This window comes from Rhineura floridana, chromosome 3 (assembly GCF_030035675.1).
Source record: "Rhineura floridana isolate rRhiFlo1 chromosome 3, rRhiFlo1.hap2, whole genome shotgun sequence".
In the NCBI taxonomy this organism is placed as follows: Eukaryota; Metazoa; Chordata; class Lepidosauria; order Squamata; family Rhineuridae; genus Rhineura; species Rhineura floridana.
The window spans coordinates 143,960,511-143,978,193 of record NC_084482.1 but is presented as its reverse complement, the minus strand read 5'-3'; the positions used below and the strand labels follow the sequence as shown (position 1 = coordinate 143,978,193).

General features: G+C 40.5%; 1 protein-coding gene across 1 annotated transcript in view; it reads left to right on the top strand.

Annotated features, from left to right (window-relative positions):
- SUSD3 (sushi domain containing 3) overlaps positions 1-17,683 on the top strand; it is a 79,587-nt gene that overhangs the window by 26,879 nt on the left and 35,025 nt on the right. Inside the window, exon 2 of the mRNA XM_061622012.1 lies at positions 12,524-12,712. Within this exon, the coding sequence (XP_061477996.1) occupies positions 12,524-12,712 (189 nt within the window). The remainder of the gene's footprint in view (positions 1-12,523; positions 12,713-17,683) is intronic.

Sequence of the window (17,683 nt, the reverse complement as noted above, 5' to 3'; positions counted from 1 at the left end):
ACTTTCTCCACACTATGCATCATTCTGTGTGCTTCTCTCATGTTCTCCTTATTTGCTTTTTTCTAAACTAAACTCCAAATATTGTAACCTTTCATCATAAGAGAGCTGCTACAGCCCCTTGATTTCTTCCTGAGCAATAGAATTCCCCCTTCCTTTCCTCCGCCTGTACACCCCATGCACCTCCAAGTATGCTCTGGAGAGTTGGAGGACCTTCCAGAGCAGATTGGGTGGCATGAGGGGAGGAGAGGAAGTTCTATTGTGCAAGCAGAAGTCTGCTCATGTGACGTTCAGTGGAACCCGTGGAGGCTCTGTGGGCAAGCTAAAATCAATGTGTTGAGGTTTGGGGTGGGGCCTACCACCACAACCATCTCAATTCTCCCTGTACATGGTAACTGTACACAGAATTTAATGATCTATACAAGGTTCTTATGGCAGCTGAACTGGATACGTGTGTCTGAGCTTTTACTTGGGTTTGGGGGGGGAATTCCTAGCCTCAAATCAACTTATTACTAAGACCATGGAAAGGCAGCAATGTTCTTGTGTCTTAAAAATGGTAAAAGTTGCTTTCAATTTGATCTTCTTTACATTCCTTGTTTTAAAACATAGAAATTAAGTGATTTGATAATGCTTCTATCTTTCTGCTCTTTATTTACTTTACAGTGGAATGATAGAAAGTATATAAAATGATTAAATTGTCTCCAGTGGCAAATGAAGAAAACTCAGAGTTAGCAACCAGTAATATATGTTAATTACAAAAGAAAAGAATAAAAGAGAAAACACTTTACATCTCTTCCACAAGTAATTCATATTGAAATTTGCGAATGACATGCTTATAAGCATAATTGTTCTAACAATATCCATTGTGGGCTATTTTTATCTAGAAAATAACAGTCAAGATGTAACTCTACAACACTTTTTAGTTTTTGAATTTCCTTTAATTAGATCATCTCTTTAATTACCGGAGGTGGTGTTATAAGCCAGTTTTTCTGTGCTGATGGTGAATATTTTCATGCAATCAAAGGTTTTCACCATCATCTTTAAATAGGCTATGAGTGATAATTTGGCTATTTCTTCTCTACTTGTTGATTTCAGCAAAACCAAGACAAAATTTCAGTTTCCTTGCTGATCCATGAGTGGCTTTGATGTATATGTGAAAAATGTAGCAGCTGGAAGAAAAAAAATGCTTTTCTCACAAAGTAACATAAAAGACCCAGGAAAGAATCTGCCTGTGAAGATTCCATTAATTCTGACAAAGGAAGACTCATAAATCTCTCTTTGAGCTGAAGTACATGGAATTTTATTAAGGAGATCCTTTGTTTAAAGTGGGCTTAAGTTACAGAAAAGTAGATTTCAGTTGGACGTTAAGAGAAACCTCTAAAGCAGGGGTGGAGACCCTTTTGCAGCCTGAGGGCCGCAGTTCCTTCTAGGCAACCTTTTGGGGGGCCACATGCCAATGTGAGTAGTGCCAGAAGCAAAGTGGGTAGAGCAACAAATGTTGCTTTACTCACATGCCCACCTCTATCCTCCATCCAGGGAAGCGAGAAACATTATCAGAGTTCAAGGATACATTCTAGCCAGGCAGAAGCACTCAAGGAGGGTGCAAAGGAGGGCTGGAGAGGGGTGTGGCCTGGGAAGAAGGAGTGTGGTTGGGAGGGGGCATACCCTAGGGGTAATCCTGAGAGCCACATAGAGAGGTCTGGAGGTTTCCCATACCCATTCCTGTTCTTGAAGGAGCAAGCTCTTCAGAAATGGCACCAATTACCTACTAGAGTGGAGATGGGTTCTGTCTCACTGAAGTTCTCAAGCAGAAGCTAGGTCAGCCATCTGATGGGGATTCTTTAGCTGTAGAGTTCCTGCATCAAGCAGGGGGTTAGACTAAATCACCTACAAGCCCCCCCCTTAAGGTTCTATGTTGTGAATGTAAAATTAAGATTGCCCGGAGGTAGTAAATTGGGAGTCCAGGATCCCTATTTGGCCATGAAGCTCACTGGGTGACCTTGGGCCAGTCACTGTCTCTCAACCTAACCTACCTCACGAAGTGGTTGTGAAGATAAAATCAGGAGAGGAAGGACCATGTTTGTATGCCATCTTGAGCTCCTTGTAGGAAAATAAATGTAATAGTAAACTTTTTATTTATTGGCTTAGATGTATTGCCTACCTAATGCCCAGTAGTGTCGTGGCAAATTCAGAAGGGCAGGGTCCCTTCATGATTGTCACACCACACCTCCTCACAGCTATGCACCCTTTCCCACTTTCCCTCATCTCCCTTGCTGCCCCTGTTGTCTCATGAGTTCACACTCCAGTACAACAGACAACCCTAGGAGCCAATCAGCATGAAAAGGGCAGTTGTTTGTTAGCTCACCTCTTTTCACTCTGATTGGCTGCAATCAGCATGAAAGGACAAGGACTCTTCTCAGTGGCTACCACCCTCCCTTTTCATGCTGATGGGCTCATACACAGTGACATGGCTGGGATCCCGCTCCAAATATATATTTTGGGGTTCAGAGACATGTTAACTTTCCTATGGAGTTGCTGTAGCTGTGAACTTTTTTTGTTTTTTAGTGTTTTTAACTTTCTTTTTTTTATCATTAATTTTTATTCAAATTTCCAAATACAAAAAACAAAACATAACAAAGATAATTAAACAATAAAATAAAATGTGACTTCCGATTTGTCGCAGATCAGTCATAAGTCTACAATATATAACAATCCTGTCTCTAAAATTATATTATAAAATCACTTTCCTCCAGTAGTTATCTTAATTAATCATCAAATCTCATAAACATTACCTTATTCTTTCCACAAAAAGTCAAAGAGAGGTTTCAATTCCTTGAGAGATATATCTTTCAATTTTTCTCCAAATAAACATGTCGCTTAATCCATCTCATTCAAATCTGTTAGGTCCAGTAATTTCAATAGCCATTCTTCCATTATCAATATTAATTCCATCTTCCATCTTCAATAATCCTGTTAAGTCCAGTAATTTCAGTTGCCATTCTTCCATTATCAGTATCCCATAATAATCTTGTTGTCATAGCCATAGTCCAAATAAACATATCGATTAATCCATCTCATCAAATCTGTTAGGTCCAATAATTTCCATAACCATTCTTCCATTATCAATATTAATTCCATCTTCCATCTTCAATAATCCTGTTAGATCCAGTAGTTTCAGTATCCATTCATCCATTATCAATATCCCATGATAATCTTGCTGTCATAGCCATAGTCATATAACAAGAGTCTGATGGGAATTTCTTTTATCACAAATATTTCCTTGCCATCAATTCTGAATATGTTGCTGAAATATTGCTGCAAAGTCATATCTCTGTTCTTCTTTTTTACAAAATGCACTGGCTCATCTCTTAAGAGTTTCTCCACTGTCACATATCTATAGCCAACTCCATAGATTTTTTCTATGTCAAGCTCCATCACATCATTCCAGTCCAGAAAATTATCCAAGACATTAATAACTTTACCACCAAAATCTTCATTAATTTCTTCAGAGACAACATTGAATTCCAAACAGTAAACTTTATTTCTAACATCCATAAACTCCAAATCTTTTTCCAATTTCACATTTGTTCCAATCTCCAGGGCTTGTAGCTTCCCTTTAATTTTTCTTTTCTCATCTCTAATCCCATCAAACTCCTCTCTCACAGAATCCCCTATTTCTTTAAGCTCCTGCGTCATTTTGTTAAATTCAATTTTCATCTCCTGTCTACCCTGTCTCAGGGTTTGTTTCGTTATCTCAATCTCACCCATTATTTTCTGAAACATAATTTCTTCCATGGTCTCAGTCACTTTCCTGGTTGCCATTCTTAAAACCACAAAAACAAAAATTATTTCAGCCACAATTGGGTTAATATTCCAGGCTTGCTGACATCAGTGTAGACAGTACAGCCTGCCTTATCTCTTATGTGTTCAGGAATACAAAACAAACTTAGTTCCCAACATCAAAACAATTAGTGGCGTCGTGAACAAGCAGATTAGTCAAAATGAAATAGACCAAAAAAAAAAATAGTCCCTGACATATAATACTCCAAAGTTCATAAATCAAATTTATTTATTTTTTTCCCCTCCTCGAAATAGAAATCCCTCTTCCGTTGGTATCTTTAGAATGCACCTCCAGGCCAGCTTTTTGCAATAAAAACAAAGATAAGCTTTTTCGATTTCTTTCCTCCTTAATTTCGTGAGTAAAAGAGAGAAGCCATAACTCACCCAGAAGTTCTTTGTTGTTTGTTAGCTCACCTCTTTTCACTCTGATTGGCTGCAATCAGCATGAAAGGACAAGGACTCTTCTCAGTGGCTACCACCCTCCCTTTTCACGCTGATGGGCTCATACACAGTGACATGGCTGGGATCCCGCTCCAAATATATATTTTGGGGTTCAGAGACATGTTAACTTTCCTATGGAGTTGCTGTAGCTGTGAACTTTTTTTGTTTTTTAGTGTTTTTAACTTTCAAGCAAATAAGAAACTGGGAATTAGGAACCAACTTCAGCATTGTGACAACATACCCAGTTATCAGGGATGATGGAAATTGTAGTTCTACAACATCTGGACGGCACCATGTTGGCTATTCCTGATCTGTAAGGCCCCACAAGTAACTTTTGTTTGTTGCAATACATACAAGAACATAAGAAGAACTTGCTGGATCCAACCAGTGGCCCATCTAGCCTAGCATCCTGTTCTCACAGTGGCCAATCAGATGCCCTAAAGGGAAGCCCATAAGCAGGACCTGAGTGCACGAGCAGCACTCTCCTCACTTGTATTTCCAGCAACTGATATTCAGAAGCATACTCTCTCTGACAGTGGAAGTAGAACAGAGCCACCATTGCTAGGTGCCCCTGATAGCTTTATCCTCCATGAATTTGTCTAATCCTCTTTTAAAGCATCCAAGTTGGTGCCCATCACTGCTTCTTGTGGTAGTAAATTCCATCGTTTCACTATATGCTGGGCAGGACCACATTTTTAACTGCAGGAGAAGGGATAACGTTTATTCTGGTGGATTACTTTTGATATGTGCATTTTCTGTTTACCTACATTATGTCTGTTAAGTTCTACTTCTGACAGTTCAATTGTGCATACATGTCCACCCAGTGAGTTCAGTGGGACTTACTTCCTGGTAAGTATGTACAGGATTAAGTCACCTCTAAGTTATACTGTTGACAAAAAAAATTACAAAGGCAGCTAGTAAAGTACTAAAGTTTGCATTTTTCTTTGATGATAGGGGATTGCCATATTGATCAAAATGTGTTTTAGTTGAAAGGGGTGCTGTGTGGTGTTTTGCAGCACATGCCTTCAAGTGCCGCAGTAGAAAGCCTGTTCAGTACTGGTGGCAACATAATCTGTAAAAAGACATTCCTTGTCTGACGTGCTCTTTGAGCATCCTGTTCTTTTGAGACATAACAGAAATGTATTGTAAAAGCAGCATTTCAAGAGTAAAATTTGATTTCAAGTGAATTATATGTGTGTTGAGGTATCATCATTGCTGGGGGTAGGGGGATGCGAGATTCTGTTATGCCATTCTGCTAATCTAACGGATAAAAAAAAAATCCTACTACCCTCTGTGTGTTGCGTGCGTGCTTATTTTTAATGTGCTTTGGGCTACTTAGATGAGAAGCAGCCAAGGCCAGCACATTGTAGGCAATTTTTTTAAAAAAGTAACGAAAATGTAGTTGTAGCAATTGCTTTTGAGTAAAAGTAAAGTAATCAGTTACTTTAAGAACAATTGTAATTGTAATGGCAATTGCTACTGTTTTGCGCCATGTACCTGTAATTTATTACTTTTTAAAAGTAATCTTCCAGGCTCTGGCTTTTACCCTGTGCCTGTATCTGTATCCACCCAACCACCATTTAAGGATAAAACTTCAGAGTAAGTGGGCTGTACACAGAAACACATCATAGATATTGATGTAATCTTTTAAGCTCCTGGAGTTTTGTAAAGAGTCATAGCTGTTAACTTAATGTGTCATTTCAGGTAGGAATAACTAAACATATTTTCAAGATGGCAAATGAAAACAGATATTTGCTTATTGGGAGATTTAGAGAGGGGAGCAAACTTGACTAAGTGAAACACCATTGCAGCCACTCATCGGTTTTGTGGGTCTTGGCGGCTAGGAGATACTTTTTGGAGGGCACAGGATGGCTGGAGGAGAGAGGAAAGGCAAGCAAGACATGTGAGCAGCCTCCTTCCAGTAGATTGCTGCACTGGCACAGGTAGCTGAGGGGGCTTCTTGAGGGAAAGTAGTGATGGAGGGGATATTGTCATTGAGGAGCCACCAGGCAGCCCATTGTGTCTGTTACCATTAAATGATAATAGACTAATTAGGATTTTAATTAATGTTATTCTTCCCTTAGTTGCCCATCTTTTTAAGGAGGTTTCCATTTGTCTTTTTCAGCCCCTTTTTCATGGTGCCCTAGCCCTAACAATGCTTTCTAGGTAGACATTGTCAAATTGCTCTTTTGTCTTTCGTCTTCTCATCAGCAAAAACCTAAATCCACAGCTTACCAACAGTGAAACCATATGGTAAGTGTTTCTAACGAACTGCTGTCACTATGCAAATCTTCTTGGCGATGCACAGGAAGAGATTGTTTTGAGCCCATTTAAGTCCTTGTAGATTTCATTTGTTCATTTTCCAGTATCTGGAATATAAACAGGGTTCCTCCTAAAACTCTTTTTATTCTTAATTTTTCATTCTTCAGGTGTGGAAAATTAATATTTCATTTATACTCTTATTTATTAATTCATTTGAAAAAAATGCTGCCTTTAAGGTAAAAAAGCCTTCAGAGCAGCTAACTAAATTAAAAATGTAAGTTCAACAGTGAAACAGCATAACTGTAGTAGCAGAGATTAAAACAACAAGCCAGATTCAACCAATGAGGTGTTCACCTGGTGGCAAAACACACACAAAAAATCTCTATGCCAGGCAAGTCTCCTTCGGGAGGACATTCCAGAGTAGTGATGCTGCAACTGTAAAGGCCTTATCAAAGGTCACCACCTGCCTTACATCTGAAGGTGGAAAGATCCAAACATGGACCTCTGAAGAGGATCCCAGCAATAGGCCAGGTTTATGTGGGAGAGGGTGGTTGTTAAGGTGACCTGGTTCTGTCATATGGAACTTCAAAAGGTCAAAACCATGACCTTCATAAAGGTCAAATCAGTGGGACTTACTTCTGAGTGGACATACATAGGACTGCATTATCAAGGATGTTTATTCTGGCATCTTACTGGTTTGTTATATAAAATTGATGTCTTTTAAAGTGACCTTTTTGTATGCAAAATAATATTTTGTATGTGTGGGGATTCATATGCAAGCATATTCCTAAGTGTCAGTTCAGCCTTCAACCTTGAATAAAGTTAGGCCTCTACTAGTAAACAAATATTTTTTAAAAAATTGAAACTACAGAATATATTAACACATGAAGCAAATTTTGCTAGTTTTTCAGACTATGAATAATATGTAATCAGTTAAAACTAATGAGCATCAGTTAAAATAATGAATTGGGAGCTTTTTATAGAAAATTGATTCTATCCAATGCACAGAACAAATGATTCCTTAACTATTTTCTTATTGCCCAACTAAAGAACCCCAAGGGCCAAACTACAAATATAATGCAGTGCCCCATGACTTGCCTCCCAATATTTCCTTTCTTGAAATGCAAGCCACAGGGGCTGCCAATTTGTTTGGCATAGCAAATAGTGATAGTTAACCCTTTCTTCCCATAATGTTTTCCTGTTCAAATTTGCCCTCCCCCTCCAGTGCTGCTTGTCTTGCGGAGCATTTCCTCCCTTCTTATGGAGCAAACAGGTTGGGGAGTGTGATTTTGGTCAGGGAAATAGCATAGGGAGAAAGGGTTAAATATCGCTAACAAATTAGTCATCCCCCACTTCCATGATTGCATTTCAGTTGAGTGTAACATATAATATGGCAGCCCTTCGCTGGATTGTCACCTTGTAGTGGTGAGTGGGCTTGTGTGTTCCAATGAACCCTGTGAGCGATGCCGTCGGGAGTCATGTACTCCCAGCAGGGTCACCCATGGCGGTAAGGTCAAGGGAGAGGAACCAGACAAAGAACGATCCAAGAATGTCCTCAATGACAAAACAGGTGGAGGATAACAATATGTATGTTACAACGGCTGTGAAGGCAGATGAAGGCTGCAGCAGATAAAAGACTTCCAATCATCATGGTATCCATGCCATTGGATCAAAGCCTTTTTCTGTCAAGATTGTGTGTTGATCGTTGTGCACCGATCTCCCCACATAAAACAAATTCACGCACAGATGTCTTTCAACCAAACCAAACCAAAAGTCCCATGGCGATAGGTGAATGGCGACGGAGGCAGGACTGTGAAAGATCTTATCTTGGAAGACAATCTTACTCAGCCATTAGTGATCGCCAGTGAATGATAGTATGGCACAAAGATTCCAGTGCAAAAATTTGGTGATTTAGTATTTCTGCATACCCTCCATTATTTCGTAGACGAAATTAGGGACATCCTTGTGACACCCTAATTCTGATCCTATGAATCGCTGCCTGGGCTATCTCCTCCCCACCCTCCACCTTGTTGGCTGAAGGCTTTCCTCTACATGATGATACAAAATGGAGAGGGCTAGCTAATACCCTGGAGGACAGAAACAAAATTCAAAGTAATGTTGATAAGCTGGAGCATTGGTCTGAAAACAATAGAATAAAATTCAACAGGGATAAGTGCAGAGTTCTACACCTGGGAAAAAGAAACCAAATGCACAGTTATAAGATGGGGGATATTTGGCTCAGCGGTACTACATGTGAGAAGGAACTTGATATTGTTATAGATCTCAAGCTGAGTAGCAGTCAACAGCTTGATGTGGCTGCAAAAAAGGTAAATGCTATTTTAGGCTGCATTAACAGAAGTATAATTTTAAAATCACATTAAGTACTAGTTCCCCTCTATTTTGCACTGATTAGGCTTCGGCTTGAGTACTGCATTCAGTTCTGGACACTGCACTTCAAGAAGGATGCAGACAAACTGGAACAGGTTCAGAGGAGGGCAACAAGGATGATCAGGGGACTGGAAACAAACCCCTATTAGGAGATACTGAAAGAACTGGGCATGTTTAGCCTTGAGAAGAGGGGAATATGATAGCACTCTTCAGGTACTTAAAAGGTTGTCATATAGAGGAGAACCAGGATCTTTGTTTGATAATTCCAGGCTGCAGGGCCTGGAATAATGGGCTGAAGTTATAGGAAGCCAGATTGTGTCCTGTTAGAATAGTATGACAATGGAAGCAATTACCCAGGGAGGTGGTGGGCTCTCCAACACTGGAGGCATTGGACAGCCACCTGTCGGGTATGCTTTAATTTGGATTCCTGCATTGAGCAAGGGGTTGGACTTGATGGCGTTATAGGCCTCTTCCGACTCTATGATTCTATGGTTCTATGAAATCAATAATATTAAGATCTTTTGCAGAGCAATCAGCCCTAAGAAGGATTGCTGGGGTTTTTAAGTGTATGTTTTATTTCTTTTATGTTACCCATCTGATTTCCCTCTTCCTCCTCTGTTTACTCTTATTTCCTCAAATTAATGAGGCTTTCTTCATTTGGACCAGTCAGTGCTGACTGAGTATTTTGTCAGTGTAAGGACCAGCCTGATTCTGCGTTCATGTTACAAGAAAGGCCACTGTGCAGAGAGGGATACAGGCCAAAGATCTTGCTCCAGAGAGATGGAAGAGTGAGGATGTTTTCAGGACTGGCCATCCCGAAGGTCTTCACTCCACAGGGCGAGCGCCAGGCATGACTGGGCCCTTGGGCACCAGCCTGCCCCAGGCCCATGGCGCCTTAGCCCAACACATACACCCCATACAGGCAGCACGGGGCTAACCCTTCTGCAGATTGCAGAGAGGGAACTCCCAGGCAGCCCGCCAATACAGACAGCACAGGCTTCCATAAGCCTGCCCACACGCTCCCACCTCCAGTCTCAAACAAAATTACAAAGCTACAATCATAAACAAAATAACAAAACTGTCTAGCCTAGTCTATACTTACAAAGAGGTAAACAGCAAAATATCTTCATGGTTCACATCTCCCCAGAGATGTTAGTCTGGATAGTAGATGGAAGATGGAACCCCACACAGGTAGCATTAACAACCATAAGGGAACAGTGGGGAACAAAGGCTAAGGTTTGAATCCTATTCTTATGGGAAGATGCCCAGCAACAGCCAGGAATTAATTAGCCAATCAGGGGGCTTTCTGATGATGAAATATTCTGGAGTTTTCACGCCTAATGGTTGTGCACACCCCAACCTTCCCAGGCCAGATGGCCTTGAGTACCAGTCTCCACTGATAAGCAGATGTTCTTGCTTGTAGCCTAATTAATTAGCTTCAGCTGTGAGAACTGCAAACTCGTAGCCTCTCAGAGGCCCCATCTCAGACAAGATGTCCCCCACCACCACAATTCTTTGCCTCAAAGCCATTTTAGAACCAGGCATTCTTGAAAGGGTGTAAGCTAACAAAAGAGGGGATGTGTGTGGCAAATCTACCAAAGAAAACTGAAGTTTTCATAGGTTTGGAGGCAGCAAGCCTGATCTTTGACATTCACAACACTTCTCAGTTCTTCATTCTGAACCACTTGAAAGGATCTGATTTGGAAAAGCTCTGATTTCTTCTTCCTGTCCATCCTGTACCAGCTTCTACTTGGCTTTGAGTATTTTGATTGCTATGTGACCTGCTTCTCTTGCTTCTCTTGTCATAGATCACATTTCTTGCTGCCACTATCCTCACTGACACAACCCCACCTATGATTGAAGGCTGTGTCCTGGACTGTGGACTTGAACTTGGAGAAACCTATACAGACACAACCCTGCAACCCTTGTGGGACCTCACATTATGTGTACATTTGAATCCCCCCCATTATATATCATGACCTTAATTGAACATAAGATCCAGTCCCATAAATATGCATAAGATTGTCCCTTAGAAATATGTTGATAATGTTTGTTTACAGCCCAGTCCTATAACTGCAGGCAGCAGAATAAAGAGCTATATTGGAAAATTTGATAAATAACATCCTGGGATTCTCTTGAAGTAATTGCCATGACTGCTGCCAACAGTGCATTTACTAGCAGTATCAGGGGCATAGAACAGAGGGTGGAGCGTAGAGTAAGGGGTGGACAGACTGGTGCACTGGCTGCTGTTCTGGGGTTGGTTGGTAGTGTTGGTACAAAGCAGCTCATAGGAGGAGAACATTTCTAACTGGACCTTTGTTTTAGAAGCACTGCACTGTCTTGATCAATTTTACTGATGAGTGGTCTTCCCTAATAAAATACGAATGAGAAGATCATGACTTGTTTTAAACTTGGAAATAAGTCAGAAGTAATTGAGAACCCATCATTTCTAACACCCCAAATGGGTTTCCTGCACCAGTCTTTCATTTTTATTTTGTGGGTGGTGAAGACATTATTGTTGCAACTGGAGACTTGAACACTACTGAGTCTGAATAAAAAACAGACCTAATATGTTGGAAATGAGAGAGACTGCTATTTGAGTAAATCCCAAAATAGAGGAAAATGGCACAATACTGCTGCAACCTTTAAAATTAATGATTTGATTATAAATTATAGTATTATAGTAAATACATTATAGTATTCTTATCTAACCCTGCCTATAATTAAATTGAAATACAACACAATCCTATGCCTTTTCCTCAGAAACATATCCTGCTATGCTCATGAAGCATATTCCCAGGAAAGTGTGCACAGGATTGCAGCCATAATCATACCATAGCAGCTTGTCAAAGACTACATTAGCAAGCTTTCTTTTAGTGTCTGTATTGTATGGTTGCATTATGAAAAGCATGTCAGTACACATTTTAGCCTGAATATATGGCAATGTGAAGTGATTATAAATCATGTTGTGTTTGAACATACTTGTAGGAATGAAGTCTTAATTTAGATATGGAAATACTGGGCCTAATGTGACTGCCTTTGGTTTCAGCATGAGATATGGGGGTAGACTTTTGGGTGAAGAAGAGAGGAACAACCATTTATCTCTTTGAGATTGTCAGAGTCTGGCAGCTATGCACTTACAATCCAGTTAGCTTGTTTGCTTTTTGTAGCTGAGATCCAGAGCTAGTAAATCTTCTCCCTCATCTCTGATATTCTAATACTGCTACTTAGCATTTATAGAGCACCTTTCAAGCATGTAAAGCAGTCCTATACATTATCTGAATCATCTTTATTGTCAGCTCTGTAATGTAGGCAAGCCCTGTTATCCCCTTTTGCCCATGGGGAAACTGAGGCTGAGAGGCTAGCCTTACCCAATGTGTGTGTTCCTGAGGTGCTTTGAACCTAGGAATTTTGGGATTATAGTTTACACACTTAGCCACTGTACTACACCTGTTATTAATTAATTTAGATGTTGCTGTTTTAATCCAGTGGTAATTCGAGGATGAGTTAAGACCTAAAATATTTCAGCCTGTAGCTTTGCTCAAGAAACATGTTGATAAAAGTATAACAACTGTTTACCCCTTCCTTTTAATAGGACAATGCAGCCAAATATTTCCACCTCACCTTGGCACATCACAGATAATCCATGGCAATGGTACCACCATTGGCACTGTAATAACATTCCAGTGTTCTGCAGAACACCAGCTGATTGGACAAGGTGTTGTCACGTGCATGTGGAAAGGAAACAGCACGCAGTGGACAGCAGACATTCCCTCATGTAAACGTAAGTATTTTCTTCCTCCAGTTGATTTGGATAAATCGTCACATAATGGGTGATCCATAGTGCTGGCAAAGCTGGCGATGATGGATGTATAGGGGAACAGTGAATGCCATTCATTACTGTTACTGCCATACTCTGGAATAACCTAGAAAATTCTGATGTCACTGGCTACCATCAAAGAAGGGCTTCTGGACAGTTTCATGCTGGATATAAACACTTAACCTTAGATTTGTTTTATTTCTGCAACTGTAAGACATGTTCTATACACTTTCTCAGAAAACTGCAGGTCAGCCCAATAAGACGGCTTTTTTATATAATGTGTCTGTGAATAGCTCTTGCCTAAAAAAAAAATAATGCTAGGCTTTTGAAAAATGATTGATCTCCTAAAAGATTTCTGTAACGTGCAGTTAGGCTATTGCTTGTAGACAGTAGAAAGAAGCAGCTGTCATGTTGACAATAGGCCTTAAATGGAAACAATACTGGCCCTTTTCACTCTGCTTTTTCTTATTTATTATACCAATGAGAGTGATCCAACTGCAGGAAGAGAGCTCGAAGTCAAGGATTTCAGTGCATCACATATTGACAATGCTATAAATCCTTAATAGATCTGAAGTGGATCCACATCTAATTTTGAAATGGCAAGGGACAGAGTGGCTTGCCCACTCATTTGAAATTGCTTGTTGATCTGAACCATAGTGGCTGGCAGCAACAACTACCCTAAACCACATAAGCAGTCTTTGGAATTTATTTATTTATTTATTTATTTATTTATTTATTTATTTATTTCCTGCCCTTCCTTCCAGAAGGAACCCGGAGTGGCAAACAACAAGTGAGAAAACACACTTTAAAAAATAAATAAATGGTAAAACACTGTTAAAAACATATTTTAAAAAATCTTTAAAACAATTCCATTACAGATGCGGACTGGGATAACTGAATGCAAGAGGTATCCAATTATTTAAATAAATCAATATGTAGGTTACACTCATATCTATAGTTCTCCTTTTCGTTACACTCACGTCTACGCTCCTGTAGATCCAGAGTGGGGAACCTCCAATCCACGTGGACAACTTGATTGCGTAGCTGATTTCCGCAGAACACAGGCTTTGATGTCACCTCCCATAAGCAATGACTCCAAGCCTGCTGATCAGGGCTGTTTGCAAGCCCGGCATTGTGCTTTGAAGTCCCAACAGTAATCACCTGACATAATTGTGATGTCAAGTGATTGGCAGGTTGGCAACTCTGCCCACTGGTCATATTTGGCTGGCAGGGGATAGGGGAGATAAGGATCTGGCCACCTGGCCAGATCAGGGTCTCCACTCCTGCTGTATCCTGAACAGGTGTCTAGAGGTAATAATGAGCTGGATGTGAGCTAACAAATCGAAGTACAGTCCACATAAGACAGAGATCCTGTTGGTGACTGGTTTCTTCCTCTACTAGAGAAGTGTTCCCTGGTTCCTCCTTTTTGCCCTTTTTGAAGATATGGACAACATTAGCTCTCCTCCAGTCATCTGGCACTTCACCAGTCCTCCATGATTTTGCAACGATAATAGACAGCAGTTCTGAGAGTTCTTCAGCCAATTCCTTCAATACTCTAGGATGCTGTTTATCGGGCCCTGCCGATTTGAACTCGTTCAAAGTGACTAGGTATTTCTTGACCATTTCTCTATCAATCTCAAGCTCCAATCCTGCCCCTTCTACTTCATGTTTCCTGGGAGGGTCATAGACCGTTTTTTGGGAGAAGACTGAGCCAAAGTAGGAATTGAGCACTTCTGTCTTTTCTTTGTCATCTGTTATTATTTTGCCATCCTCATTGAGTAGCTGTGCCACCATTTCTTTTCTCTGTCTTTTACTTTGGACATACCTGAAGAAAGCTTTTTTGTTGCTTTTAGCATCTCTTACTAACGTCAGCTCATTCTCAGCTTTAGCCTTCCTGACGCCATCCCTGCAATTCCGTGATACCTGCCTGTACTCTTCCTTTGTGGCCTGGCCTTCTTTCCACTTCCTGTATGTGTCCTTTTTTGTTTTCAGGTCCTCTCTAAGCTTTTTGTGAAGCCACATTGGCTTTTCTGTTGTTTCCCCCATTTTTCCTTGTTGGAATTGCTTGCCATTGCGCTTTTAGAATTTCCTTTTTTAGGAACTCCCACCCACTTTGGACTCCTTTTCTCATTAGGGTGGTTTGCCATGGAACGGTACTTACAATTGTTCTGAGTTTATTAAAATCAACTTTCCTGAAGTCCAGGGTGTGCTTATGGCTACTCTCAGCTTTTGCTTCTGTTAAAATCAAGAATTCAAGTATGGTGTGGTCACTTTCCCCCAGCGTTCCATAACTGCCACTTCATCCACCAAATCATCTCTATTTGTTAGAATCAAGTCCAGGATAGCTGATCCTCTGGTTGCTTCCTCCACTTTCTGTAGGAGAAAGTTACTTCCAACACAAGTCAGAAATTTCTTGGAGGGCCCTTGTTTGGCAGAATTTGTCTCCCAACAGATATCGGGATAATTGAAATCCCCCATTACTACTGCATCATGCCTCCTCGAAACTTCGGCAATTTGCTTTTCAAAAGTTACATTCATTGGGTGGTCGGTAGTAAACTCCCAGCACCACATTCCTTTTATTACTTGCGCCATTAATTTTAATCCAGATACTCTTGGTGGAGCTACCAAGCTCGTCTTCCTGTATTTCTGTGAAGGGATATATGTTTTTAACATATAGCGTGACTCCCCCTCCATTTTTATTCCTTCTGTTCTTTTTGAACAAGTTATATCCTGCAATTGCTGTAGTCCAGTCATGGGAGTCATCCCACCAAGTTTCAGATATACCTATCAAGTCGTAATTACCCTCCTCTATTAAGAGTTCAAGTTCGTCCTGCTTGTGTCATATACTCTGTGCATTAGTATACAGACATCGAAGGCCATGGCTTCCTTACTACATTTTTCTGAGGACTATTATTGGGTCCTACTAGAGCCAATCTCTCTGTTCCCGTTACTGTGCACAAGCCTTCATCAGTCGTTACCACCAAGTTTACATCTCCCTCCCCCTTAAGATTCAGTTTAAAGCCCTCCTGATGAACTTCTGCATGCTGTGGCTAAACACATTCTTCCCAGTCCTTGTGAGATGCAACCCATCACTTTGAAGCAATCCATCTTCCAGGAAGCATAGCCCGTGGTCCCAGAATCCAAATTTCTCACATCAGCACCACCTTCGTAGCCATTATTCACACAGAATATTTTTCTTTCCCTTGTATAAAATGTATAATGAATGTATAAAATATTCCTCTGACATTGTATAAAACAAGCGCTCATAAACTCCATCTCCCTACAAGCTTAATCCCAGCCCCCAAATACCCCATACCATCAAAGAAAATGGACCTGCAGTTTTGCCCCATATATGCCGAAGCTAGGATTTTGATGATTTTCCTGGAAAATGGATGTCAGTATGTGTGAAGGAATTGGGTGGCCACGTACGTATCCAGGGGCAGGGTGGAGAGGGGAAATGCATCATAAAAAAGAGGACAAAAGGGGGCACAGATGCAAATAAATATGTATAGATGCAAATTTAAAAATAATTACTATAATTTAAATAAAAATTCAGTGCATCTCACCATAATGGGGAGGAATGTATCTATATAACCTGTGTGCCTGTTAGAGTTCCTTGGGAAGAGGGTCTGACTGTTAAACCACTCGGGAAATTGTAGCTCTGCGAAAAGAATAGGAGTCACCTAACAACTCTCAGCACCCTTCACAAACTATGCTTTCCATGATTCTTTGGGGGAAGCCATGATAGTTTAAAGTGGAATAACAGTAGAATAAATGTATGTATGTGAACGTGGCCTTGTTTTGTGTTCTTGGTGGAATTAAGTGACTGACATTTGTGACTGTGGCAGGTGATATATTGGAACCAAAGATAATTCTCATGTATCTGATACCTTCCTAAGTCCAAGATAATGTACAGAAACAGCATTAGGAATTAAGCTACCCATCCCTGTATTAGGCACACACACCCTCCATCATCCTTTTGCTTGTCAAACACTGACAGGTTCTCCCTTTCTCACTCCCATAGCAGGTGGCGGTTGGGTCAGGTTACGTTTCAGCAAAAGATAGCATAGGAAACAATGACTACTGCTTACCTGTGTGTGTGTCTCACACCTAGCCCAGGTGTTAAGCCTGTTACCACACCTGTTCCTTCTATTATTTGTTGTTATGTGCCTTCAAGTCGACTTTGACTTATGGTGATCCCATGAATCAGTGACCTCCAACAGCATCTGTCGTGAACCACCCTGTTCAGATCTTGTAAATTCAGGTCTGTGGCTTCCTTGATGGAATCAATCCATCTCTTGTTTGGCCTTCCTCTTTTTCTACTCCCTTCTGTTTTTCCCAGCATTATTGTCTTTTCTAATGAATCATGTCTTCTCATTATGTGTCCAAAGTATGATAACCTCAGTTTCATCATTTTAGCTTCTAGTGATAGTTCTGGTTTAATTTGTTCTAACACCCAATTATTTGTCTGTTTCGCAGTCCATGGTAAGCGCAAAGCTCTCCTCCAACACCACATTTCAAATGTTGATTTTTCTCTTACCTGCTTTTTTCACTGTCCAACTTTCACATCCTTACTTAGAGATCGGGAATACCATGGTCTGAATGATCCTGACTTCAGTGTTCAGTGATACTTCTTTGCATCTGAGGACTTTTTCTAGTTCTCTCACAGCTGCCCTCCCCAGTCCTAGCCTTCTTCTGATTTCTTGACTGTTGTCTCCATTTTGGTTAATGACTGTGCCAAGATATTGATAATCCTTGACAAGTTCAATGTCCTCATTGTCACCTTTAAAGTTGCATAAATCTTCTGTTGTCATTAGTTTAGTGTTTTTGACGTTCAACTGTAGTTCTGCTTTTGTGCTTTCCTCTTTAACTTTCATCAGCATTATACAGCCACGAGAGTGGCTGTATACTATAGTCAGCGGGGATTTTTCACAT